Below are 26,693 nucleotides of genomic sequence, written 5' to 3'. Positions count from 1 at the left end.
GAAGAAGCTCGGTCGAGGCGTTACTGAGATATCGCGTTCACGAGAACGGGACGGACGTACGACGGACGCACAGACGCCGGCGCCGAGAACAAAAACCGCAACAGCAACTAGTCACCGGTATGAACATCAAGTCTTAACTCAACCACGCAGGAAAACGTGATGTCATGAGACGAGCATCAAGTCTTTCTTGGTTTCCACCCTGAAAACACAAACACAGAGTGATGATAGAGCTCGTGTTCACACATAGTGCAGTAATGGTCTTTGTAAACTAGAAGACTTCGGTGGTTTCAGATCGAGGTCACTCCGTCGTTTTCCCATTCGATCAGCAGAAATCGAATCTTGAACCTCGGTGGAAAAGAACGCAGGACACTCTCTCTCTGCTTTGTGCAGGAAACCGGTGACGTGTTAGTGACTGTAGCTCTGCCTGTAGAGAATCAGGGAGGCGGTCGGATGGTAAATACTGTCAGTTTGTGTTTTATAAAGGAAAAGTCTTTGGGATCCACAAACTACGCATGTGGGGTAAAAATAACTTCCAGCCCATAATAGTGATATAGAGCAAGACACACAGTCCAACAATGTCTCCAGTGTTACCTTCAGGTCAAGGAGTCGATTCACTTCATTCACATGTTGTGTTGTTAATGACAGCACAACTGAAAAACCAGAGAAGAAGAACTGTATCATGAGAAACTAAGAAGCATTATGTGATGCCTCTGAAACGACTGTGGCTGGAGGTGAAAGGTGGAGGTGCTTCTTTACTTCCAATGAGCTCACAACACCTATATCTTAAACCTTCAATTGACACCTTGAAAGTTTGTGACGTTGCCGGTTTGAGTCCGACCCACGGCCTCTGGCCGCACTGCAACCAGTGATACAATATAAGGACAGGAAGAAGCAACAATTAAAATCACTTTTTTTTTCTCCATACATTCTTATGCACAGCGTAATGATGGTCTTATAGTTACCTATTATTAAAAAAAAGCGAAGTTCCTACAGTGTGTAGGGAGCGTGTGCCGACGCAGAAAGAAGAAGCCTCCTACCTACAGGGCGGTAGTGAAATAATAATGAAAAATGAGAAAAATAATAGACAAACAAAATGTTCTGGACACCGAGCTCTTCGCCCTTCGCCCTCGGATTTTCTAGCAAGTTGCATCCTGCATCCAATCTTGATCAAGGTCAGCTGAATCGAGGAGGGAGGAGGAGGAGGAGGAGGAGGAGGTGGTGTCACTGCGAAAAGACCGAGTGGCAGCTGAACGTCTCGTGTCTCACGCTCCCGCCCTCCCTCCCCAAACCACTGTGAGCCGGTGCAGCAGAAGCACACTGGGAGTGGAGATGACCCTATTTGTTACAGAAATGAATTCAGCAGCAGTTGGTGTTTACTCTGCAGTCAGGTGATGTTGTGTATGTCTGTGTCGCTGGTCGTCGGTGCTGATCGTTCTCAGTGGCACTTTGTGTCTCGAGCTAGCTGCCGCCTCACGTCGCTGAACGAGCCTCTTCCAGCTCCTGAACCACAAATATAAAAACCAGATGTGAACACTGAGCTGTCTTTCAGTTGTTTTTGGACTCGACTCGCGGCTCCATTAAACGTATTTATACAAATGGTTTCAACCGGCCAATGAGAGGGAAGAACTCCGAGCTGCTCTGAAAGATGATTTAAACACATCCGCACCCTTGAGATCTGCCGTGACAAAACGAGCAGCCGTATATTCCTGACTATCTCTTCTAAATCTGATATGAATAACGATGGCTCTATGTGACTTCTGACCTTTGGTTAAGCCCGTGGTCGAGACTAAACGTCCCTGCTGTTCCTTATTTTGGTTCATGACAAGACGCATCAAACAACTGTAGAGTTTGTGGGAGTCCTGGTCCCACACAGATAAATCCTAATGTTTTTGCTTTCCCAGTGACTTTCCTCTGAAGTGTCGACAGAATGAAATAATCTTAACAACTAATGGATCATTTACATTCTGCACTCTCTACGATTATGTAGATTCATAGAATGCTCTGTATCCTCACAAATGTACGTCTCTCTCCATTGGCTCGGCACGGAGTCGCACTGCGTCTTACTTCACCGCGCTAGTCTTGTTTTCTTGTACACAAGTAATATCACAGTCCATATCAGCAGATTTCGGTGAATCACACACACACACACACACACACACACACACACACACACACACACACACACACACACACACACACACACACACACACACACACAACACAACACACACACTTCATCTCCATAAACAATGAATCTCTCCTTTCTTCTTCAGGCCAAAATATCTCTTAATCTGAAACACAGACGGCCGTGGTATTTACTGAGTTTATTCCTGCTCCTTACAGAAGAAAAGCTTTGGACTCGTGGCTCCATTAATAAGACCACAGGTCAAAGCCTGATGTGACAGGACCTGCCTCATATCAGCTGGTTTCTTTATCTGTTTCTGCTGCTCCCTCTCGTGCTCAAACATACAGTATTTTAATTCAGTCGAGTCCCCAATAAACCTGTTCTCGTTTACATGTTTTTCTGTTTCTGTTGTCAAGACAACGCAACCCAAGTATGAAACAGCGAAACCTGGTAAATGAAGATTATATGTTCACTTCCAAGCCGCTGCTAAAATCCTGATTTCAAAACCACGACTGACAAAAAAGACTGAACACATGAGTTAAAGACAGACGCTGAGGCTGGTTCACACTCAGCGGTACGCCATCTTGGCTACGAGGCAGAAGAGAAGGGGCCACCAACGTTTATTTATTAGTTAACTGAAACAGCTGCCAACATTAGTCACCACCTCACCTGTGTCACGTCCTTATTCACAACAATAAAACTTTCATCAAACCGACTCAGAAACACGACTTGTTACAGTTCATTCATTCATTCTCCTCCTGCCTCGTAGCCAAGATGGCGACCGCTGAGTAGTGAACCAGCCTCACAGCGTTCTGTCTTACTCATGGTGTTCAGTCCTTTTTGTCAGTCGTGGTTGTGAAATCAGCGATTTTAGCACGGCCTTGAGTAAGAGACACACTTATATAAAATCTTCACTTTACCAGGACTTCAGCGCGTTTGCATACTTGGGTTGCGTTTCTTGACAACAGAAACAGAAAAAAACATGTAAACGAGAACAGGTTTATGGGACTCGACTGAATTAAAATATGCAGATAGCACCAGAGCGAGAGCAGCAACCAGATAAAGAAAGAAACCAGCTGATATGAGCATTCTCGATCATCAGGCTTATTGACCTGTGTCTGATTAATCAGCCAAACGGCAGTCAAAACGCTTATTCTTCTGATAAAGGCATAAAGCAGGAACAACTCCCAGTAAATACCACTGGCCGTCTGTGTTATCAGATTAAAGATATTTTGGCCTGAAGAAAGAGAAGGAAGAGACCCTTCATGTTTTATGGAGATGACAGTGTCCTCGTGTGTGTGTTAAACGAGCTGTGTGTGTGTGTGTTATACAATTGTGTGTGTGTGGTGCTCACTACTATCCTGTGACGTGTGTGTGTGTGTGTGTTGTGTGTGTGTGTGCATTGAGCTGATTGTGGACTGTGTATGTGAGTTCACCGAAATCTGCTGATTGACTGGTATATTACTGTGTACAGGAAAACAAGACTAGCGCAGGTGAAGTAGTACCAGACGCAGTCTGCACTCCGTGCCCAGCCAATGGAGAGAGAACACAATTTGTAGGATACAGTAGCATTCTATGAATCACATAATCGTTAGAGAGTGCAGAAATTAAATGATCCGATTAGTTGTTAAATATTTCATTCTTCCCCGACACTTCAGAGGAAAAATCACTGGAAAGCAAAAAACGATTAGGATTAACTTGTGGACCAGGAATCTCCAACCAAACTCTACAGTTGTGTTGATCGCTTGTCATGAACCCAAATAAGGTTACAGCAGGGCTATCTGCTAGTCTCGACCACGGGCTCTAACCAAAGTCAGCTAGGTCAGCATAGAGCCATCCTTATTCATATCAGATTTGAAAGAGTTATGTCTCGCGAGACATATAAACTTCACGGACTTACGGTTTGTCACCGGCAGGAATTTCTCAAAGGCTGCGGACTGTTTAAATCGATCTTCAGAGCAGCTTCCGAGTTTCTTCCCTCTCATTGGCGTTGAAACCATTTGTATAAATACGTTGAATGGCGGCCGCGAGTCGAGTCCAAAAACAAACTGAAAGAGACAGCTCAGTGTTCACATCTTTAGGTTTTTATTATTGTGGCTTCAGGAGCTGAAGAGGCTCGTTCACGACACAGTGAGAGCGGCAGCTCCGACGGACCAGATCAGCACCGACGACCAGCACACCAGCGACATAAACACAACATCACCTGACTGCAGAGTAAACAACCAAACTGCTGTCTGAATTCATTCTAACAAATAGGGTCAGTTCTCCACTCCCAGTGTGCTCTTCTGCCACCGCTCACAGTGTTTGGGGAAGGAGGCAGGAGCGTGAGACACGAGACGTCAAGCTGCCCACTCGGGTTCTTTTCCGAAGTTACACCAATAAGGACAGGAAGAAGCAACAATTAAATCACTTTTTTTTTCTCCATACATTCGTTATGCACAGCGTAATGATGGTCTTATAGTTACCTATTATTAAAAAAAAGCGAAGTTCCTACAGTGTGTAGGGAGCGTGTGCCGACGCAGAAAGAAGAGCCTCCTACCTACAGGGCGGTAGTGAAATAATAATGAGAAAATGAGAAAAATAATAGACAAACAAAATGTTCTGGACACCGAGCTCTTCGCCCTTCGCCCTCGGATTTTCTAGCAAGTTGCATCCTGCATCCAATCTTGATCAAGGTCAGCTGAATCGGAGGAGGAGGAGGAGGAGGAGGAGGAGGAGGAGGAGGTGGTGTCACTGCGAAAAGACCGAGTGGCAGCTGAACGTCTCGTGTCTCACGCTCCCGCCCTCCCTCCCCAAACCACTGTGAGCCGGTGGCAGAGAGCACACTGGGAGTGGAGATGACCCTATTTGTTACAGAAATGAATTCAGCAGCAGTTGGTGTTTACTCTGCAGTCAGGTGATGTTGTGTTTATGTCCTGGTGTCGCTGGTCGTCGGTGCTGATCTGTCCCGTCGAGCTGCCGCCTCACTGTGTCGCTGAACGAGCCTCTTCCAGCTCCTGAAGCCACAATATAAAAACCAGATGTGAACACTGAGCTGTCTTTCAGTTGTTTTTGGACTCGACTCGCGGCTCCATTAAACGTATTTATACAAATGGTTTCAACCGGCCAATGAGAGGGAAGAACTCGGAGCTGCTCTGAAGATGATTTAAACACATCCGCAGCCCTTTGAGATCTGCCGTGACAAAACGAAGCCGTGTTATATTCTCGACATACTCTTTCAAATCTGATATGAATAACGATGGCTCTATGTGACCTTCTGACCTTTGGTTAAGCCCCGTGGTCGAGACTAAACGTCCCTGCTGTTCCTTATTTTGGTTCATGACAAGATGCATCAAACAACTGTAGAGTTTGGTGGGAGATTCCTGGTCCCACACAGATAAATCCTAATGTTTTTGCTTTCCCAGTGACTTTCCTCTGAAGTGTCGGGACAGAATGAAATATCTTAACAACTAATGGATCATTTACATTCTGCACTCTCTACGATTATGTAGATTCATAGATGCTCTGTATCCTCACAAATGTACGTCTCTCTCCATTGGCTCGGCACGGAGTCGCACTGCGTCTGTACTTCACCGCGCTAGTCTTGTTTTCTTGTACACAAGTAATATCACAGTCCAATCAGCAGATTTCGGTGAATCACACACACACACACACACACACACACACACACACACACACACACACACACACACACACCCCCACTCACACACACACACACACACACACACACACACTTCATCTCCATAAACAATGAATCTCTCCTTTCTTCTTCAGGCCAAAATATCTCTTAATCTGAAACACAGACGGCCGTGGTATTTACTGAGTTTATTCCTGCTCCTTACAGAAGAAAAGCTTTTGGACTCGGTGGCTCCATTAATAAGACCACAGGTCAAAGCCTGATGTGACAGGACCTGCCTCGTATCAGCTGGTTTCTTTATCTGTTTGCTGTTCTCCTCTCGGTGCTCAAACATACAGTATTTTAATTCAGTCGAGTCCCCAATAAACCTGTTCTCGTTTACATGTTTTTCTGTTTCTGTTGTCAAGACAACGCAACCCAAGTATGAAACAGCGAAACCTGGTAAATGAAGATTATATGTTCACTTCCAAGCCGCTGCTAAAATCCTGATTTCAAAACCACGACTGACAAAAAGACTGAACACATGAGTTAAAGACAGACGCTGAGGCTGGTTCACACTCAGCGGTCGCCATCTTGGCTACGAGGCAGAAGAGAAGGGGCCACCAACGTTTATTTATTAGTTAACTGAAACAGCTGCCAACATTAGTCACCACCTCACCTGTGTCACGTCCTTATCACAACAATAAAACTTTCATCAAACCGACTCAGAAACACGACTTGTTACAGTTCATTCATTCATTCTCCTCCTGCTTTTGTCACTATCATTAAACTCTCCTGTCATTTCAGGCCCTGCCACTCCCACCTGCCCTGCAGTAGCCCCGCCTCTTCCTGCCTCACAGGCAGGTGAGGTCATGTGTTAACGTTGTCTGTTTCAGTCCAAACCGTGATCTTTTCCTAAACACTTCCACTATAGTTTCAAGGCTGAATCTGAATCTGACAGACATGAAAAAATATAAATATACTGTATTTTTAACCATTTTAGCAGCTGCATGTGGCGACAGAGACGTTTTAGTGACGTTTTCTGTCAAAAATAAATCAGAAATTAATTTATAATGAAGAGAAATCCAACTCCAGTAACCTGTAAACTCTATGTAGAGAGACGGAGCTGCAGCAGCAGAGACCCGTGTGAACACACACACATGATTCTCCGCAGCAGGTCAGCGACGTCAGCCGCCGCGCTCACACGCAACGCAGGCGGTGTGTTCCCGCCGTTACATTTATCTGACCAATGCTTTAAAAGCCTGACACCAACAGAAAAACAGAAAGCTCTCCTATCGCAGGTCTGCACACCTACGTCAGGTTGTGTCTTCGCAGAGAAAAGTTGCGTAAAGGCGACAGTAGGATCCATCAGTTGTCAGAGCAACAGTGAAGTGTGTGTTGGTTACATACCTCTCTCCTGTACGTAGTAAGCGAGGTAAAGGTCGAGCTCTTTGACGGAGACTGAGATGTGTCGAGGCTGGACGCAGAGGATCGGGTTGGAGCACTGGCCTCCCTTCACAAGCCGCTCTCCATCTGTGCTTTCCAATGGGATTCCTTTAAACAGGATGACCATCACCAGGTCCAGCCTCCACACCTGAGAGAAGACAACACTGTTGACTTGAACAGCGTGAATCTGACTCTGGACAAGCTGCACCAGCGCTTCCCTCCATTTAACAGTTTCATGTCATCAACGTTTGACTGTAAATGTATAAAAAAAAAAAACTAAAAAAAACTTTTGGTCTTTGAACACTGTGAACAAAATCCTATCTCTGACACGCTGCTCATATTTTAAGCCACACTGCAGTAAAACACTTGTAGCTGTCGTCTGAGGTAAATATAAATATAAAAAACATAAACTTAAAACTGTTCCAAGCATTAGAAAAAACTTCCCCTAATCAATCTGACTATTTTATCATGACTGAGTCGGTACAATTAGTTTCACCAGTAATCAGTTAAATTCTTTAACACACAATAATTTCCACATAAACTACCAAACTAAAATAAACATAACAACACGGTGTGTAATGTTAAATAATAAATATGAATCAGATCAGCTTGTTCTGTAGCCTCATCTGTATGAAACCAGATGTTTTTTCTGTATGAAACCAGATGTTTTTCTGTCCTTAATCACTAATCCAACTACATGACGCCTCAGTTGCATAGCAACATGTGATGGAGACTCAGAGGGGACTGTTGTCAAGGCAACAGTTAAATATCAAAACAGGCGTTGATCACCATCAACAAATGTTTAAAGTTCACGGCTTTGACGCCGAGTATCGAACTTCATCACTTCAATACTCAGCACTTCTTTTAAATGTCTTTCTATTTCATGATTTATTGTTTTATTCATTATTTTATCTCATTTTACGTTAATGTTTTTAATGTTTAACACTTTAGATCAATGATTTTAACAATGTTTTATGTTCATTTTATGTCTTTCCTTTTCATGTGCTACATTCCTTGTATGACAGGTGCCATACGAATAAAGTTTATTATTATTGTTGTTGTTATTATTACTTCTATAAACCAAATTGGTTTGATGCTCTCAAGGATTGAAAAATGCCGTTCAATTCAAAAGGAGTAAATGAGCAAATCTCATCAGTGTCAGTGAGCCAATCAGCATGCAGCATGCTTGGACCAAGATCTAATAATGCTGGTTTATTTTTAATTGGTTCATAACTGGTTTATTTGCACTAATGACTCTGTCCTGATGATGATGCTGATGATGCTGATGATGAGCTAAAAGATGAAGTATCTCCTTATTAGTGAGATCTAAAGTCTAACTTCACAGGATGCTCCACGTTCCTCATTTTAAAGCTCCAGATGCCCCCCCCCACCCCCCCAAACAACATGTGACCTAAAATGACCACTTTCTTCTCATTATGACTGTTTTCTTGTAAAATTACGACTTTATTCTCTACATTTCTGATTTTTCTTCCTCCTCGTTGTGACCCTAATAATCTGTCGTGCAAAACAAACAAACAATCAAACATCGGTTACATAGTTGAGCTTCATTTGCCTTCGCCTACGTCCGTCCTTCATTATCGTTATCATTTCCTTCCTATCCTGACCTCCTGATGCAAACTGTGGAACAGAACTCCTGGAAGGGAACACGGACCGTTAGACGGGATGATTTTTACCTTGTCAGCTTGTCGAAGACAGTCTATGCGTCTCATCTTGCCTTTCTGGTCGGGGTTCGACAGGACACAACACGCTGCTTTCTTCCCGGTGACGGACAGGACAAAGTCTTCTCTGCATTCAGGTCGGATGTCCTTTCTCAGCTTGGCCAAAAGGCGGCTGGCCCACTTCTGTTTCACCTAGGAACAGAGCGACATTATTAAGAGAATGATGCCAATCAATGTATCGAACAATGTGTTCTAATAGCATATGAAGGGTTAGTGTAATTTGGGAATATGTAAAGTAAATCAATATGTTGTAAAACATATTTTAGCTTCTTGATTTGTAAAACAAAATAAATTAGTTAGAAGTTTATTTGTTCTATCCACCACTCAACTTCTCCATCCCACCTCTGCCTTCTCCCCCAGCAGCTCGTCTTTAACCGCTCTCTCTTCTTCTTTAGTCATCCTCTTCTCATGCTTTTTGAAGTACTTCCTTTTCCTGGCCTGGAGGTTGAACCATGTGTAGGCGAAGGCACGGACCTGGGGCAGCAGAGCCTCAATGAACGGATGGAACTCATCCTGCAACAGACAGACAAACGTAAACACAGCGTCGGCTAATTTCCCCTGCAGTATCATCAGGAGACAGCAGAGATATGTTTTCACTCCTGATGTGGGTTTGTTATGAATATTCCACCTACACTGTCCTGATTTTCCTCACTGACTGTCCCTGTGATAAGATCCTGATGTGAGGAAAGAGAAGAGGCAGTAACATGTGTCTGTACAGTCCTTACAATGTGTTTTCATTCAGTATTTCCCTATGATTTCCTTATCAGTTGGTAAGAACGGTGCACGTTATTGTAAATAATCACCTGTCTATTTTACATTCAAAGAAGTTTCAAAAATATTCAGTTAATATTCATCGAAATGATGTTACAAATGTTCAATCTTATGTAACCTGTGTTCAAAAACCACTTTTAAGACCTAAATACCTTTTCAGATCTCAGATCATCATCTGAGGAGGATGAACAGATAACAGGTTTACATCCTCACAGAGGAGGTCGGCTTTAAAGGATCTCTGGACTCTGAACTGGTGAGAAAAACCTCTGATAGGCAGGTTTATATAAGTTAGTTAAACCTTATTTATTCAGGATTCCTCTGGCACTACAGAACAAATTACATATCCAACCCTCTTTTTATAAAGCACATGATTAGAGCACTGACCTGTGGATGAGAGGGCGCCCTCTGCTGGCAACACCCTCAAATTAAATCTACATTTTTCTTTATTAATATTGTAATTTTAATCTTTTACTGTGTCATTGTTATTGCCATGCAGTCATCACATCCATTTATATTAATTGTGATTGATAACAGATACTGGAGGATTTTCCTTTTATCTTTATTTAATGTAAATGCCTGAAGAGGTTTTTCATATGCAGACATCTAAAACAACAATCTGCCTCTATTCACCTGAACTGATTCAGCTTTACGACGTTCCCTCAGACGTCTCTCTAAATGAAAATCACAGTGTCTTTATTGCAGGGGGGGTGTTTGATCATTGAGTTAGGGGAAAGGTAAATCTGTGAGTGAAATGTTTTTGAATGCAGTTGCTCTAACTCTAATCTATGGGGTTGGTCTGATGATGATGTTGGTTTTTCGTCGAGTGGATAGTTTGATTTTTCCAGTTGAATGGTGTGATTAAAGAATCAATAGATCTGAACCACTGATCTAATGGTGTGACATGTGGAGGTATTTTTTACTCTGACAGTTGCAATTTGTCCTCTGAAGGAAAAGAAGCAGGTTGATCTTCACATGCTGGATGTGAATGTATGTGAGCCAGTCTGGGCTCTCTGATATAATATAATATATAATATTATATTTATCTTATCTCATCAATACAGTACAGCTTATCCGGTTCTTTACTGATACTCCTATTGGTTGTTGTTATTGTGTTTTTTAAAAGAATAAAGTTTAGAAACAGGCTTAGAATGAATTCAATTAAATAAAAGTTTAAAGTGTAGAGCAGCAACAATAATGTTGACAGCAGCAGAGTCACTGTCGATAAACTCAATAATATCTCTATGGAAACAAATGTAAAATGACAATAAACTAAATAACATTCCTGATATGAAAACCAGTGGTCTCCTCCTCACTGTTAGCGTTAACGTTAGCGAACTGTGGTTGTGTAAAACAAAGCGCTGTGGATGGGAGCAGTTGAAAACCGATTAGCTTTTTACTTGTGAAGGTTTTGATGAACGAATCTCCAAAAGCCAAAGTGTGATGAGTAAGTTTACACAGTTTACAGGTTGGACCGGGCAATTAACCCAACAAGTATCAAAACCGTATCTTGATCATGTCGATCAATTCAGTCCAATGTGCCGGTTGATGAACTTTTCCCTTAAAACAGTCATGAGCCTCCAACGTCCAACTAACGTCAATCCACATTCACTCAAAGCAAAGCTGCGGCTCAAACACAGAGAGACCGATAAGCGCCAGGTAATCGGTAATCGTTCATTAATCGTGATATTGATTTGAAGTCACATCTCCCTCCCTCCCCTTTCTACAAGCGTTATCTGGAGCATGTCTTTTCTCTGAGTGGGGTGAACTAAAGTTGGAACTGTTTCTGATCTGATGGTCGGGGCTTTAGTCTCGATTCTTCAGTCAGTTTCTAATGTGTCTTGTATTTTGTTTTCCTGAGTGGAAACGGCGAGCGCCAAAAGTGTTGAGAGAAGTCAGCAGGGGGGGCGTCTGCTCCGGCTGGCTTGTTATTTGGCATCGGATGTAGGGCTTTCAAAGTTCATCTAATGTCAGTGGTGCATCTAGAGTGTCTGCTTCTGGCTTGGAATAAATTGGGGGGAGTGAGTTTAACTTAATGTAAAATATGTGAAAAATCTGATGTATTTCTTGTGGGTTTTGAGTGATTTCATGGCAGGAATTATTGCTCTTTGTTTTTGGATCAGCTGATCAGCTCAATCAGTGTAACTTATCTCTGTTTTTGAAGATTTATATTTAAGTTGTTGAATCAGAAATTGTGTTTTTATGCCTCAGTGCCAGCATCAGCCATATTGTTATACTAATGACACCTGTTTCCATGGTGACTTTAGGAAAGTAATGTGGTATTGTGAAAGGAGGTGTGCATCAGTGTACAATCTGTCCAGCAGCAGGTACACTCAGTACTCATTTGCTTTTTGAGGAAACTGGTCATTTAAACCAAAGTTAGCTTTTAGTTCTTTCCTTTTCCTTTTGATTTGTTCTCTCTGATGAAAATGATCAAACTTTGTACAATCTGTCTCCGTCCTTTAGATGTCGGTGAACTCGATGGAAGGTTATGTTGTTCACAGAGACCGGTGGAGGTCTTTAATCTCGGGGTTGCTGGTTGCAGCTTCAGGAACACCAGAGAAAGTGAGATTAATGTATCTTGCATGCTTCACGTTTGCTGGCGGTTTCTCGTTATTTTCTTTTCTCTGTGATGTTTTCAATCAGTTCAGGTAGAGCTTCAGTGGATTACCCCCAGGTATAAGTACTGGCCCACCTCCACCTGTTCTCAGGCTGTCTATCATCCCACACCAGCCATGCTGCCGGTTTGTTTCCAGCTGACGCTGTCCCTCCTCTCACCTGTGTTTCCTTCATTAAAGGTGAATTGTTTGAACTTTTTATCTGCGTCGTATATTTGGGTCGTGTTTATTCTGAGCCGTGACACAGGGCTGCAGATCCTCAAGGGCCCAAAGGCTCCACGCTCAATGTGCAGGAAGTGGGGTTTAAGGTTTGTGGCCATTTACAGTGTGCAGCGCTGAAAACAGATGAGCACTTACACCACTCTCAGACGGCAGACCTGTGTGTGATGTGGGTCAACTTGACGTTTATTAACAACCATTAACAAGCGTTGGAGCCGCCATGGACGCTTTCAATAAACAGCTGTCGACCTGCTTCTCACGGTGCAGTGTAAAACGTGTCACTGATAAACCGGAGAATGACACTGAATTACAAAGAATAATGGACCACCTTCGGTTTCACCCCTCTGTCCGTCTGCACTCTCTCTCTCTCCACTTTCTCTTTTCTCGCTCTCTCTCATTTTTTTGTGTGTCAGTTAAATGACATTTAAATGTCAGTATCATTTAATTAATTTCCATTCCAGGCAGCAACTCCAGTTCATCAAAGCCAGGGCAGCATGTGAGCGTCATGAAGGACAGTCGGCTGATTGGTCCATCCATCACTGAACGGGGTTCAACGTTATTATCTAATCTGAGGGCCCTGCTTTGTAGAGGGACCCTGAGTGGGTTAAAATCCAGGTCTAAAGCCGTATTAATTTTAGTATCATGCTTATATGCAGCACAACTGTGTTTGATTAAATTAACACAAAACAATGTGCAGAGAGAAAAGAAACAGGGTCAGACCCACAGCTATTTTTATATATTATTATTAATAATAATACACAACCGGCTTATAATCTATATATTAGCAACATTAAACTACTAAATCATAGCAGTGGGGAATTCGTATTAAATTATTATTAATGTTAGTCATTTTTATACTTAATAACTATATTACCTTGAACTGAATATACTATACTGATTCGTTTATTAGCTGTTACCCTGATCTTTCATCTCTGGGGGAAATCTAATGATTTCATGGATACGGATTAATCTCTCCCACTGTGTCTCATGTTACTGTATTGAACTGTATGTTATTATTGCATAGAATTATATCCAGTATATAATCTTCAATCTGTCCCCAAAGTCATCCTTGTGTCTTGCCTTTCTCTTCCATCTTTATTTTACCTTTTATTTAACCTTTAAAACTATGAGCACTTAGATAAAAAGTAGTATTTGGGTGGAATAAACCTTTACGGCAGTTTTTGCAATATACAGTCCAAGAAATACAGTCCTGAAAACGAGGTCCTGAAACCAGCCTCCATCACTGCAGGGACAGACTATTGGCTGGACTCGATAGTTTTCACATTGAACATGAACAAAAATTATAATTAATCAAACGAATTAATTGCAATCTAAAACAGCACGCCTAATTATTTGATGAAGAAGATCATATTTAGTTTAGTTTATTACATTTATTTATCAGGGGCCACGTACAAAAACATTGATCTCACGCACAGAGAAGAGATGCACTGCACCACATTTAGCCAAGAGCTAATCTCCATCTGCAGGTAGACACAACACAACGAGTGCAATAACACAAACACAACTTCAAACTGGAATCACCACCACGTGGTTGTATGACTCCTGTTGCAGGAAATATGGCCACAATCTCCTCTTCCTGTTCTACAGCGCTGAATTGAAAGTGTTTTTGCAGACCATTATGATGACACAGTGAAGTTGACCTTTGACCTTCTGGATATAAAATGTCATCACTTCATCAATTTATCCTTATTGACATTGGACACAGAAGTTATCCTTAAAGAATCCTGTATCTAATCTGGTGGGTAAATTAAGGCATAAGCTTTTTTCATTAGGAATAAATCCTGTTTACATTATTTATTAATTGTTTGTTTTAAATGTTTTAAATTCTTTTTTAACTGGTATTTTCATCTGCTTGACATCATTGTAAATGAGAGCTTTACCCTCACTGATTTTTGGGGTTAAATAAAGACATATATTTGTTTTAAATCATGAATCATGGCCAAGGACATGTTTGGTGAGATCGCAGTGCGTTCCTGATGTATTACATTCAGAAGAACATGAGATCACCGTGACCTTGACCTTTGACCTTTGGCCACCAAATTCTAATCAGTTCACCTTTTGAGTCCAAGTGAATGTTTGTGCCAAATTTGAAGAAATTCCCTCAACACGTTACTGAGATATCTCGTTCACAAGAATGGGACGAACGGACGGACGACCTGCAAACACAACGCTGTCACTGGTGCAGAGACATGATGAAAAAACACAGACCCCCTCCACATGCACCCCCCACCCCTGGATACTGTAGTAAAGCTGCAGCCAATGAGCAGCATGAACTGACAGAAACAGTGGAGCTGAATGATGATGTCTCCATTCAATAGAGGACACAGTACACTGGAGTAATTAGTCACAGTAATTGGCTGTGCTTCATTACCAGGTATAATAATGTATATTAAATATAATAACCTACATTAATGAATTAATCAATGTTAATATTTACTATACAGCCTGAATAACTGCAGACTTTTAATTTACTATTTGTTAGAAACACTTTTTAATATAATTATGTACTAAAACCAACTGCTGCTTCCGAAGCAAGTAAAAGATCAGTGGAACAACAACAAGAGGAAAATGACTAAAGTTTAAATGTAGAGTTGGAGATGTCAAATATTGGAGAAGACTGTGTTTTAAATCATCTCTTAAGTCTTTCTAAGCAGAAAAACAGTCTGTCCTTCCCTTATTAGTGTCTGTACGTCCTGACAACAATAACACAAAACTAAACTCATAGATAAAACTCTTCAAGGTAAAATCCTGATTGATTTGGCAACATCTGTATTTTTAGTGATTAGTGAAAGGTAGACTCCACAAGTAAGAATAAAAACTGCTAGAATTAATGAATGTCACCATAATGACTATAAATGATGTAAATAAATGGGGTTTAAAATCATTAAAATAATAAAAATTACAACTTAAAGTCTATTGAGACATTAAATGTTGATTAGAATTAACTTAATTTGAAAAAGCATCTTTTCCTCTGCAGCCTTTTGTCGGTCGTGAATAAATCTTTAAAGCGCTAACGAAGCGGTGCTCAGATTACAGAGCACTCTGCCGTCATGTGCATGTGTTGTTTTTTTGTGCCTATGCGTAATTATTGTTCGGGGACTTGGTGTCAGATCAGCGATTTTGAACAACCGGCAACCGGAGCGCACCTCCGGACTGCAGCCTCCCTCTCATCCTATCATCACCCTCCCACAGAGATTCCTCTCCACGCTGACGAAGGAATTATGACACAAATCAGTTATGAAACTAGAGACAGGATTAAATTTCTCTCTATGTAATGAGCTTTTCATTTTTCCTTGTAACATTTAATTGATGGGGACAGTCTATTTCACCATGAACCCAAACAAACAACTAATTGATTCTAATAACGAGCACCACGTCTGATATTTCATGTTCCTCAGTGCCACAGAGCTCCATTGTTGTCAGTGAGCCACTCTGCTGCACTGGGACCAACACGAACACCCACACTGTTACTGTCGCTGTGGCTGCATCCCACATACACCATCCAGCTGATGGAAATACTCACAAGACCACCAAATGTGTATCACTCCGCCACTGAAGATAGTCCCTAAATGCACAATTTCTTCCTGTTTGACAGAAACTATATATTTGTGAGACATTTTTTATATTTTCAGCTGGAGCCAATGAGCCACAGAGAGGGTGGGGAAGTCAGACTAAGGCTGCGTCCACACGACAATTTATATCATTATTAATTATTAATATTAATTCTAATTCGAAAGCCCGTTGTAGTCTGGATATGCAGAAGAGGAGACCAACTACAAAGGGCCAAACCTTCATAAGCCGCGCCCTATGAAGGATGCGGCTCCTGAATTGGGACACAGCTCACCCGTTTATTATTGTAACCACGGCAACGAACGTCTGATTCAACTGCCACTGTAGGGGGCGCTATTTCAGGGGACACTCGTATGTGTCATATCAGTGGGGAGACAAAACGTCCTATATGGTCGTTAGTGTCAATACAATGTGAATAAATCAGGGATTGACCGATTATCAGCCCAGCTGATTATTGGTGGCAATATTCAGCATTTTCCAATTATCGGTATTTTTTTTAACCAATAATCGATAGAATAAAATATCTCAGAGTAAACGTGTTACATTTCAAAAGGGGAGGGGTAAAACATCTTATATGGTGATAATAATAATAATATGATAAACTGTTAAATTAAAGAGCAGCTTCAGGTTACCAGGTGAATCAGTTCCCAGGTGAGAACAGCAGCAAATTCAACCAATTAATTCCAGTCAGGCTCTTTGCAGTCTGTGCATACAGCTGATAATTACTAATATACACTCAGTGTTCAGTTTATTAGGAACACGTAGATAAAACTGATTATAATGATCAGTTTGTATTAAAACTCTTGTTGATGATCATTGTGGAGGATGTAGTGTGTGGAGCTGTGTTTCTGTTATTTAACCAACTTTCACTGATATAAATGCGTTGGACAAAATAGTAGAAACACCTGGACGCCACAGTGAGTTTTCTACTACAGCCGTAGTTTTGTGTTGGCATATCGGTTCCAAATATTGGTTATCGGTCTCCTTGATTACTGATTATTGGTATCGGTATCAGCCCTGAAAAAAAAAAAACCATACATTGGTCGATCCCTAGAATAAATATGGTTAATCACTGACTTGACTGGATGTTGTTGCTTTGCACGCTGGCTGCAAAGAATCAGCAGGTAAAAACTGCCATAAATAATGCAGCTCTGCCAACTGTGAGCTGCAGCTCCATTAATACCAGTGGAAGACAAAGTGCCACGGACGGAGCGGGTTGTGGGAGGAACAACATGGAGACGTACCTATGGAGATGCTGTTCAACACAGCTGAAGAAGCCACACTCAGTGATCTGTTGTTACTACAGTTACTACTACAGATGTTTCAGCAGCAGCAGGTAACTTTTATTTAATTTGACGTTTGAGTAAAAGTGTTCATACTCTAGTACACTGCGACTCTGCTCCGACTGTAGCTGTTCGCTAACATGGCCCACATCCTCTGGCCTGACCGGGCATCACGCCAGGAGTCTGTGCCAACATGCTGTAGTAAATACTCACCTGCTGTCTTCCCCTGACATATAGAGCATCAGCATGAGGAGTGGGTTCATTTTCGGCATACGAAACATGTCAGGTCATGTGTTTCATCAGCAAAGCTTCAATGAAGTGTTGAGTCGATAAAGTGTAAGTGATTTCTGTCGTATTTAAACTTTAAAACGTTTCTTTGTCAGTCCAAACTCCACTGAGACCTGCTGCTGGTTGAGTCTCTGCAGTGAACTGGGATCAGAGTAACCAGTCACTCTCTCTTCATCCACTCCAGTCTATCACACTCCCCATGTCTCCATGTCTCCATGTTATGGTCAAAGCAGCAAAATAACACTGGGTGCTATTCTGCATTTCTGAGCACCTCAATACTCAGTGTAAAATATTGATTAAGTTACAAATCTTTTCCAAATAGTTATAACAATATAAATATGTTAAATGAAACTTGAACCATGTTGAAATTATGAATACCAACATTTGAGCTCACTATGAATGTACTGACGTTGTGAAACTCACATGTTCCTCTTCATGGTCTCCATGGAGAGGAAGTTTTTATAATTCCTATTCATGCAAGGGAACCATTACAATTTAGTTCAGGCTCCTCCATTTCTCTTGATCATCTCTGAGATGTTTCTACTCCTTGACTGGAGTCCACCTACGATAAACTCAGCTGATTGGACGTGACGTGGAAAGACACACACCTGTCTATATCAGGTCTCACAGCTGACATAGCAGGGCAAAAACCAATTCATGAGGAGGAAGGAGCTGCCTGCGGAGCTCGGAGAGACGATTCAGACCTGGTTCCTAAGAGAACAGTGGCCTCCATCATTCTGAAATGGGGGTAGTTTGGAAAAACCAGGACTCTTCTTAGAGCTGGACGCCAAACTGAGCAATCAGGGGAGAAGGGCCTTGGTAAGAGAACTGACCGAGAACCTGATGGTCTCTCTGGCTGAGCTCCAGAGATCCTGTGTGGAGATGGAGAAACTTCCAGAAGGAAAACCATCACCTCCAGCTCTCCACTGATCTGGACTTTATAGCAGAATGTCCAGATGAAGCTTCTCCTCAGTTTGTAAAGAAGCAGTTAAATGACTCTGAGACTATAATAGATAAGATTCTCCGGTCGGATGAAACCAAGATTGAACTGTTTGGTCTCAGTTCTAAGCGTCATGTCTGGAGGAAACCAGGAGCCGCTCATCACCTGTCCAGCACCATCCCAAAGGTGAAGCCTGGCGGAGGCAGCATCAGGCTGTGGGGGTGTTCTGCCGGGACAGGGAGACTGGTCAGGGTTGAGGCGAAGCTGAACGGAGCAAAGTACAGAGATCTTTAATGAAAACCTGGTCCAGAGCGCTCAGCACCTCAGACTGGGCTGAAGGTTCACACAGCCAAGGCAACGCAGGAGTCGCTCAGGGACAACAAGGACTGTGGATGTCCCTGAGTGGCCCAGCCAGAGTCCAGACTTGAACCCAGTCCGACTTCTATGGTCCTCATCCAACCTGACAGAACCTGAGAGGGTCTGCAGAGAAGAACGGCAGAAAATCCACAAATCCAGATGTGCAGTTTGTGACGTCAGAGCCAAGAAGACTGGACGCTGTAATCAAAAGTGTCTGAATCCTTATATATTAGGAAAATACAGCACATTCCTTATACTTCGTCATGTCAAGAGTAATGACGTATGTACTACAGGTGTCCCGACAATTATACTGTGTATGAGTGTATAAAAGCAGACTGAATTTCTAAAATTCTATTTTAACTTTGTCAGTTTGGAGTGTTTGAGTGAAGATTGATTAGGGAAAGAGAATTTAAATGATTTTCAATTGAAGCTGGAACATAACAAAAGTGAAGGGGTCTGAAGACTTTCTGAATACACTGCAAGTGTCGTGAAGGCTGCTGCACCTGTTGTACGATGATTCTTATGCAAGATTCACAATTTATTCAGAGTGATTACGACTGTCGATATCCTTCACATATCATCCGTTACTGATTATTCTAATGTGAAACATGAAGCAAAGAAGCAGCTGTGCACAACAAACCGTGACTGAGTGTTTCCACCTTGACAGTCTCATAAAAACAGATTCAGACAGCCAGTTTCATACGTCACAAACCAAAGGAACCAATTCTGTCAACTTGTGGGAACGGGGGGCGGGGCTAAATAAACCTGAAATCTTGTCAGTAAAGAGAGAGAAAGTTAGCATTAGCACAACCGCTAACACTGTGTCAGCCACTGCCAGTTACAAGCTAACAAACAACAAAATAAAGTATCTATCCATCTATCAATCTATCTATCAACATAAACAAATGAAAGATGCTAACTGTGCTAACTGTTCTGATCCGTCTGCTAGTCTCTGGTTCTGGTCTCAACAGACTCGTCATCTGAGTCTGGGTCTGACTGAGGCTCAAACATGTGGCTGAGTCTCTCTGATGTTTCCTCCAACACTAACCATCTCTGCTCTTTCACCCGTTACCAAAACCTTCAGTACAGAGAGCAAGAGTTTGTATTAGCACAGCCGCTAACACTGTGTCAGCCACTGCCAGTTACAGGCTAACAAACAACATAAACAAATAAAAGATGCTAACTAAGCTAACCGTTCTGATACGTCTTCTAGTCTCCGATTTTGGTGCAAAACAAACTCCCACAAAAAACTCCTGAGTTTGACTGAGGCCCAAATATGCGGGGTCGTCTTCACATTATACAGCACCTGATATTTATTGATCATTGATCATGTAGCCTACCACATGAACGCAGACTGAGCTGTCTCACCTTACACCAGGTAAGTTTCACTCTCCTTCATTCTTCATATGTCTGCAGGGCTTTCGGCTTTAGGCACTGGACAGGTGCCAGAGAGTAAAAGCATATAATATTTTGAATTTCTCCTGATCTACTTTAAAGTAGATCCAGTGTGCACCTTAAAAATCATACTGCAGTTAACACCTGACACTGAGAGGAGACTTCAGACACACAGCAGAGGGACTGTCACATGACCTGCCGTTGTTATTACTTCGCTAACCCTGCAATTCATTTGTAACCAGGTAACTTATGCCCAATGCAAACACTATGATACGACCCACACTGGGGTAAATCATAAATACTGTATGTTCAGGTGAGTTCCCGGCTCGAGTCGTGTTTAACCAAAGACAGCCTATAATGATAATCTGTTACGGCCTTGTCAAAGGAAAATAAAGACAATAAAGTTTTCTTGAGTCTTGAATCTGTCCTTCACTAGAATAGATCCGCTCATGAAACAGTTAAACCTATAGTCGATAAAACATCTTTCTGGTAATTATACTGCGAGGAGTGACTTCAGTTTTATCCCACATCAGCAAAACTCAGCAACATAATGTGTTTGATCTCCCCTCAGGCTACAGCAGCAAGTGAGTTGAACACAGAGGGTGGTGGGGGAGGGGAAGTAAAACCAGATGAGTGTGCTGTTAAAAAAGCGTCCCCAGTGCAGCTGTGGCAGCGGAGAAATGGTTCCACACGAGGGGAAAAAAATGAGCTGAAATATGGTGCTAACTGAGGGTGGACACCCCCCCCCGCCGTTATAGGTTCATCATCCTTTACCCTGTTGCCTTCAAGTTCCCATTAAGACCAGTGCAAACAGCAGATCACAATGGCAGCTGTGTCAATATGGTGACATTATTGGATTAAACATAACTTTATATGAACGGCGTGAGCACAACATAAACTAAAATAATAAAATCTCAAGACAAGACCCACTCTACAAATCGAGGCCACAAGATTAGCTGATAATACGGGACTGACTTTAGTTGACATGGTATTAAGTGGTGCTAATTACTTGAACAATCTTTAATCTTTAATCATATTACCAAAAAGGAAAATGACACACACAGAACCTGGGAGTTTTAAGGCCCCTTGGGTTCAGGTTTACCAAGGACCCCAGACACACCGCAACAGCACTTGTAATAACTTTGCAGCAAAGCGAACATCATCTGTAGCAGGGCTAGCACCACTAAAACCACTGCAACACTACCTCAACAGTGCAAATAGCAGCAGTAGTGATAATAGCAACAGCAGCAGCCGCGGTAATAATAGTACTAACAGGGGTTGGCAGAGTCGGGAGACATTTTGAAACAGAGCCCAGTAATAACAGTGGCACTAGTAAAAGCAGAAGTCAGGAGTAAATGTAGCAGCAGTGATAGGCTGTGGTATCATCAGCAGGAGAGAAACCTCGATATTTGAATGTTGCCGTGTGGTTATATAAAAAACCAGATACAGAAAGATACAGATGAAGAGCTTCATGTTGGAATATTGATATTGGCAACTGAAAACCAACACCAGCTGCAAACTGATCCACCTCCTCTCACTCTCACATCTCACTCATTTGCACTTTTTCTGGTCCACAGTTTGGGAATGTATACCTGCACATACACAGGTAGGCCTATAGTTGCGTGAATCCAATCTTTGTTTTGGGTAGACAAAAATCTGTCCCAACACATGTGCAACACAAAGCATGCTGCAGACAGAGAGGATGAATCTGGTGGAGGCTTTCAAACAGTCCTTTCAACAAGTTCCAGCTAATAACTACATGTTAATTCAAGTGCCTGCTCACCAGGCCTGCTGCAGTCAGTGTGATTCAGCTCTCCAACCCCTTCACTGCGTGTACCTGCTCCTGATATCAATCTATGATTCATATCACCGTGAACAAGCTGAACAACTGAAGCTGGGGGTTGTTGAAAACTGTCGAAATGAAAGCATTTGTCATTATACTGCTTTATTTCCTGCACACACTTATTATCAAATGAACAACAGTGTCTTGGATAATTAGTTAACTACATGGTGGCTTCATTTCCCTGCAGGGTGGACTCTCAGTGCAAGTGTATAACAGAGGCTGAGTGCAGTTTTACCTGAGACAGAGAGAGGGGAGAAAACATCATTTTGATGAGGAGGAGCTGAATCAGACCAGGCTTTGCGTTAACATAAACATCCCTGGGCTGAAGACCTTAATTTCCTTAGCGTCGTCATTTCTTTTTTCTTTTCTTTTCTTTTTTTTTTTTTTTTTGCAGATTCCTACGCGCCCTCGTTCAGCTGAGCAGCGGTGGCTCCGGGTTAAGAGAAAACTCCTGAGCTGCTTCTCTGAATTTCTTCAAGAAGCCCGAGAGGAGCGGGATCCGGTCGCCTCGGATGACTCCGCCGCGTTAACTCCAGAAATGATGACACGTCAGAAAAGTTGAGGCCCCGGAAAAAAGCCCCGCGGGGAGAAAAACACCGAGGAAGTTCGGAATAATCATTCTGAGGAGAATATGGCCGGAGGTGTAACGGAGCACGGGGGCTGTGTCATTTAGAGAGGGAAGGAGATGAGGGGGCGAAGAATAAAAGAAAAAAAAAACTGAAATGACGTTATGAATTCAGCCCATCCCAGACGACGGGCTTAAAGCCGCAGCAGCAACTGGCCTCAAAACACACTGTTCATACAGTTCATCTCAGGATCAGCTGCACAGCCACCGCCACACCACACCTACTGTATATACCCTGCTCCTAATAACACCCGGAGGGCTTCACACAAGGCCAGTAGGTCCTCAGATCAACACTTTAATCTCCAACTTTAACAACTATATTAACAACTTAAAGCAGCAGTTGCTACTAAAATAGCATATACACATTCACACGCATATAAAAATCTGATTTTATAGAATATATACAATATACAACATATTTGTTGTTGTCACAGTGCTGTTCAATCAGTGCTTAATTTTAAGTTATAATATTAATGAAGTGCTGTACTTTAGTACAAATTTGAGGTAGTGTACTTAACTTGAGTATTTACATTTCATGCTACTTTAGACTTCACCACAATCAAATATCAATACTTTTTTAACTTTAAAACTTTATTCTAATAGTAATATTTACAATTTAGGCTGAAGATTTTACATATAAAAATCATAGAATAAGATGCATTGTTTTAAATCAAATAACTCAACAGAATGTAAAATATTTCAAATGAGCTACACATTCACAAACCAAAACACACAACAAAATGCTACTTAAACGTTAATGCATCAGGAATAATAATCCAATAATATAACAGTGTATAGTGCATTTTACTGCTCTGAATCTTTTTACTTTTGATATATTAAGTACATTTACATGTCTAATATAGCCTATAGGCTCACGTTATATACTTTTACTTGAGTAACGTTTTCAGTACAGGAGTATTTTGACAGTGTGGTAGAGCTGCTTTTACTGAAGTAAAATATTTTAATCTGTCCTCCACCGCTGCTAAAAGTAGATATTTAGTTTTAACTTTAGGTCAGATTAAACAGATTCAACCAAAATGCACATAGCCTGTAGATATATTAAGATGAATAAATCAGATGAACAATAAAAACTAATAGGGTGACACGTGAAAAGGGGATGTTTTCAGACAACAGACCCTATTAACTGACCACTGGATATAATTCGACCACTGGCTTTTTATGGCAGGCTGTGTGGGTGTTTATACACTGGGAGTAAGAGGATAAATACTTTTACAGTTTTACAATGAAACCAGACAGAAAATATGTAATCTTAAAAAATGGGGGGAAAGTTTGGGCCATATGCTTATTGCTCAGTTCATCAAATCCTTACTGTCATTATTTAAGGGTATTTTTTTGCTTGACTTGTATGATCCTTCAAATGCCACACTGTCACGTTAACACATCGAGAGCAGCCTCACTTTATTTGAGCTTTGTGGGTATTGTAAATTGTAAATTCAGGAGGATTAAGTCTATATAGCAATTAATTAATCACAGTCTCAAGTTTAATCTGTGTCACGTATCGGGGCTGATGGTGATGGAGGGGCAATGATTGTCTGCTTTTTCCTCTATAGTGGCATCTGTGCTGTTGTCAAGTGGCTCACTTCCCAACATGAACTCAGATCTTCCACTGAGTGTTTCCAGCAGCACTGCGGGTACAGAAGGACTGCCTCTGCCTCCCCCAGCTGCAACTCTGTGTGTCTGCTAGCGGCCCACTGCCCCAGCTGTATGCCGGGACAGGAGGCCCTCTGTCGGCCTGTCATTCTAACTCAGCCCGCTGGCTTTAACTGCGGCCATTTTCTGCTGACTAACACACACACGCACGCACGCACACGCACACAAAACGGGAGAAGGAGGCTTTAAGCTGAACTTCAAGTTGGCCTGCCGCCGTCCCGCGTGACGAACGGAAGGGGGCAGAGGGGCCTGCTGCTTGCTACTGCACGCTCTCCCACAAAAACACCAAACTCAATAACTTTCACCCGCCACTTCACGCGCTCATACACTCACACCAATGCACGTTGTCCCGCTTACTCACGCGCCGCCAGCGGTCGGAAACCACATTTGCCGGTAGGATAAAGCCTGTGTAACGCCAACACGTCCCGTTCTCCTCCACGGATACGACGCCGCTCCAAACTCCATTCAAAACTGAAGGAGTCTTAAGTTTACTTGTTTTTTATGACAAACACACGCATCGTCTCGCGTGTGAATTCAAACCCTCTCCTGTTTGATGATGTTTTAGAAAATTCGGCACTCATATTGTTTTCAAAAACACCTTCATGTCAACGAAATATTGAGTTTAATAACCGTTTCCCGCTGCCGGCTTCCGCCCTGTAACAGCGCGTTTGACGTAAGACACCAACTGACAGAGCGGTCGAGCCGACTCTAAAAGTTAACATTTCCTTAAAGTACGGCGTGTTTTACGTGTCGTGTCTGCGCCGAATTTAAGTTTAGATCCCGAACATTCAAGATTGTTCTCCAGCCGTGTTGTTCCGGGCGTTTTTATTTTCTGGCGTGCAAGGTGAATCTTTATTTGCCAGATTTTTGAATGAAATTTAGCGACAGATTCTCTCCGCGGGGGAAACGTCACGTACCGGACTATAATGTTCGGACGCTTCCACAAACTAAAAGACGGAAAGAGGGAAAAAATAACGGAAACGGGCTCTGCTAAGATTTGGAGGAAGGTGATGTTAACTGCCGCCGCTTTCTGCTCCACTTTCAGCTGCGTAGCTGATGTTACTCATTCAACTCCTCGCACTGCGTCTTTTTTTGGAAAACACGAAACAGCACACCAATAGGAAGGTACAGTCTACTACATTATTGTACCGGAACAGGTTTTGTCCTACCATTTCGAAGCTGAGCCGCCGCCGTTAAAGCTGATCTCAACGCCTGCCCATCTTGCGCTGTCGGTCGTTATCATTCCGTAGGCTATTCATTTCTGTCACCGTGCGCGTGCCAGCTGGAGTAAATCCGCGGTGCTCGAGACCAGGAACGTCCCGCGTCAAGCTTCGGGCTCCACGGCAGTATCACCCCCCACCCCCCACCACCAACACCCCCCCCGGGAGGCTGCGGCAGAAAAGACTAGTGCTACATTCACCTCCACCTCTTCTCAGCTGACTGTTCTCCTACTTCACTATTCTACACGTCTTCCTGTTACTTCTCTCCTCCTCACTCTCTCCACTCTTCCCTCTCACTTTCGTCCATTTCTTTCTCTCTTACTTTACTATAAGTTTTGATGCATTTCTCTACAGGGTGATACATTTATTTAACCCTTCCCAGTCTACCTGCACGTCCCACAGCGTGTTGAACAGGAGCCTTGATTTAAAGGTGTCACATTGTGATGCTGTCCGGCTGGGATCAGCTCTGACCCTGACCTGAATTCACTTCCTGCCAAATATTTGGGCCTTCACTGCTGTTCTTCTCTTGGAAATAAGTTTATTAAAGCATCACTTGCTCTGATTAGTCACTGATAGCCTACATAAACTCAGAAGGGAAAATGGAGTTCTTGATTCCTTTCAGGACCACCACCTTCCTTCGCCCTGCAATATATATATTTTTTTTGCATTTCTCTAATTGCAATGCTATGATCAAAGTTGGTCACCTTTTTGGTTAAAAAGTATTATGTATTAGGAAAATACAGCACAATCCTCATACTATCTTTGAGGGTCATTAAACTCTATTTATATCACGGACACAGAGCTTGTGGCGCCTACGCTGCTGTGTGTGCATTCTCATTTTCTTGTTCATGTCTACTTTTAACTTGGCTCAGTGCCATACAAGGTGGCCATGTCAAAAGTAATGACGTATGTACTACAGGTGTCCCAACAATTATACTGTGTATGAGTG

The 26,693-nt window shown here is 42.3% G+C and overlaps 1 protein-coding gene across 1 annotated transcript in view; it reads right to left on the bottom strand.

Moving 5' to 3' along the window:
• Positions 1-22,581, bottom strand: part of LOC111239821 (nuclear factor 1 C-type-like) — a 29,238-nt gene extending 6,657 nt beyond the window's left edge. The window contains exons 1-4 of the mRNA XM_022769740.1: positions 22,464-22,581; positions 9,269-9,439; positions 8,882-9,058; positions 7,152-7,335 (exon numbers count right to left, since the gene is read on the bottom strand). Coding sequence (XP_022625461.1) covers positions 7,152-7,335; positions 8,882-9,058; positions 9,269-9,439; positions 22,464-22,493 — 562 coding nt within the window. The 5' untranslated portion in view covers positions 22,494-22,581. The remainder of the gene's footprint in view (positions 1-7,151; positions 7,336-8,881; positions 9,059-9,268; positions 9,440-22,463) is intronic.
• Between the last annotated feature and the right edge of the window lie 4,112 nt (positions 22,582-26,693).

Source organism: Seriola dumerili, unplaced genomic scaffold (genome assembly GCF_002260705.1).
Source record: "Seriola dumerili isolate Sdu_G_001 unplaced genomic scaffold, Sdu_1.0 BDQW01004537.1, whole genome shotgun sequence".
NCBI classification, from domain to species: Eukaryota; Metazoa; Chordata; class Actinopteri; order Carangiformes; family Carangidae; genus Seriola; species Seriola dumerili.
This window is presented reverse-complemented; position numbering and strand designations above follow the sequence as displayed.